Source organism: Priapulus caudatus, unplaced genomic scaffold (genome assembly GCF_000485595.1).
Source record: "Priapulus caudatus unplaced genomic scaffold, Priapulus_caudatus-5.0.1 Scaffold118, whole genome shotgun sequence".
Taxonomy (NCBI): domain Eukaryota; kingdom Metazoa; phylum Priapulida; class Priapulimorpha; order Priapulimorphida; family Priapulidae; genus Priapulus; species Priapulus caudatus.
The window spans coordinates 45,145-47,083 of record NW_014577179.1 but is presented as its reverse complement, the minus strand read 5'-3'; the positions used below and the strand labels follow the sequence as shown (position 1 = coordinate 47,083).

General features: G+C 45.4%; 1 protein-coding gene across 1 annotated transcript in view; it reads left to right on the top strand.

Annotated features, from left to right (window-relative positions):
- LOC106805562 (probable cation-transporting ATPase 13A3) overlaps positions 1–1,939 on the top strand; it is a gene marked incomplete at its 3' end in the record, with an annotated part of 20,388 nt that overhangs the window by 5,730 nt on the left and 12,719 nt on the right. The window contains 1 exon segment of the mRNA XM_014807212.1: positions 1,329–1,398. Coding sequence (XP_014662698.1) covers positions 1,329–1,398 — 70 coding nt within the window.

The following is a 1,939-nucleotide window of genomic DNA, read 5'->3' as shown; positions in this document are numbered from 1 at the left end:
CACACACACACACACACACACACACACACACACACACACACTATTTACCTAGGTATATTCTGCCACAATGCGACGAAAACTCACTGGTGTGAGGGTATTGGCGGGGCGTCCAGTGAGGCGTGGTATTTCCGTCTATTTTAAGGTTGGCGACAGTCATTTTATGGCGTGATGCGTGATTCCGTTCCAGAAATTAACGCTAGCGTGAAGACGCGGGGCCAATTTTTCTACCGTGACTTTTTGCATCTCGATTTCCATACGGATTCTACCCCTCCTCGCGTTCGGCTTGCTTTGATAACTCATTCAACACGTTTTAGAGAGAACTGAAAATATTTACTGAAAATCATGACAAAAAAAAACACAAAATGTTTTCACCTTGAACTGAAGATTCCGGGTAGCTGAACAGATGTCCTGTCACCGTCGCCTCCTCCGTAGTTTACTCGTGAGTGCTGTTCACTGGGTAACTGAGTTGTCCCTGCGCCGCTCCCTTATCCTTCCTGAGATTACTATTCGGAAGCGAGTGCTGTTCGCGAGTTGCTGGGCTCAGCGGGCTGTCCTAGCTATAGAACTACAGCCCTTCGCTCTGCATGCCACAGGCCTGTGGCAGAGCGAAGGGCTATAGTTCTAGAGCTAGGGCTGTCCCTGCTCTCCTCCCTTCGTGGTGGCGGTGGTGCCCCAGTGTCGCACGCTGCGAGCACATAGTGGGAGGTGCGAAGAGATGCCAATATCAGCTTGTAGCTGACTCCATCTGTTGTGGGAGGAGTCGTCTAACTTCCTTCTCACTCCGCGATATGCTCTCGAGTAAGAATAAAAAAATCGTGTTTAGGTAAGTGCAGAGCTTCGATAGCGCACATCTGCCTTCAATTAAGCTTAAAATGTTTCTAGTTTCTACTTACAGTACCCACGATTGTAATCGCAGTTTTGCTTAGAACAAGTACTAATGTAGCGGCACGACGCTGTCGGTCATACAGAGTGCCTTATAATAATATATAGTGACACCCTTGCCAACTATTACTATGATAACATGTCAGCTGATAAAAAAATTACTAACTGAGAATTAATACACTAAGTCTTAAAATCTCTTTATCGTTTTAGTCGTCATATTATTCAGTAATTAGTATTCAGTATTTAGTCGTAATTATTCATTTCAAAATTATTCATTTCAAAATTCGTTTTATTCTTTGCAAATATTCCTATTCTGCTGCGGGCGTCGTGATATTCGTTATCTGTTGTATCAGTCGTCAGCTAACGCCACGCTGCTTGTAACTACGTGTACTGTTCATGACCATGTTGCTCACCTCGCGCGATCAAATGCGTTTTACCTCTTGCAGACGTGCAATATACGGTGACAATGAGATAGCCGTGGAAGTTCAGAGCATTCTCAAGCTTCTGTTTCTAGAGGTAAACTCAGGCTCACACAGATCCATGTTCGTCGAAGATCTGTCTATACTTGCTAGGATAGCAACAGTGATGCTGAGATAGCAACAGTGATGCTGAGATAGCAACACTGATGCTAGGATATCAGCAGTGACGCTAGGATATCAGCAGTGATGCTAGGATAGCAGTGATGCTAGGATAGCAGTGATGCTAGGATAGCAGCAGTGATGCTAGGATAGCAGTGATGCTAGGATATCAGCAGTGATGCTAGGATAGCAGCAGTGATGCTAGGATAGCAGTGATGCTAGGATAGCAGCAGTGATGCTAGGATAGCAGCAGTGATGCTAGGATAGCAACACTGATGCTAGGATAGCAGTGATGCTAGGATATCAGCAGTGATGCTAGGATATCAGCAGTGATGCTAGGATAGCAGCAGTGATGCTAGGATAGCGGCAGTGATGCTAGGATAGCAGTGATGTTAGGATAGCAGTAACGATGCTACGGTAGCAGCAGTAATGCTAGGATATCAGTGATGCTAGGATAGCAGTAACGATGCTACGGTAGC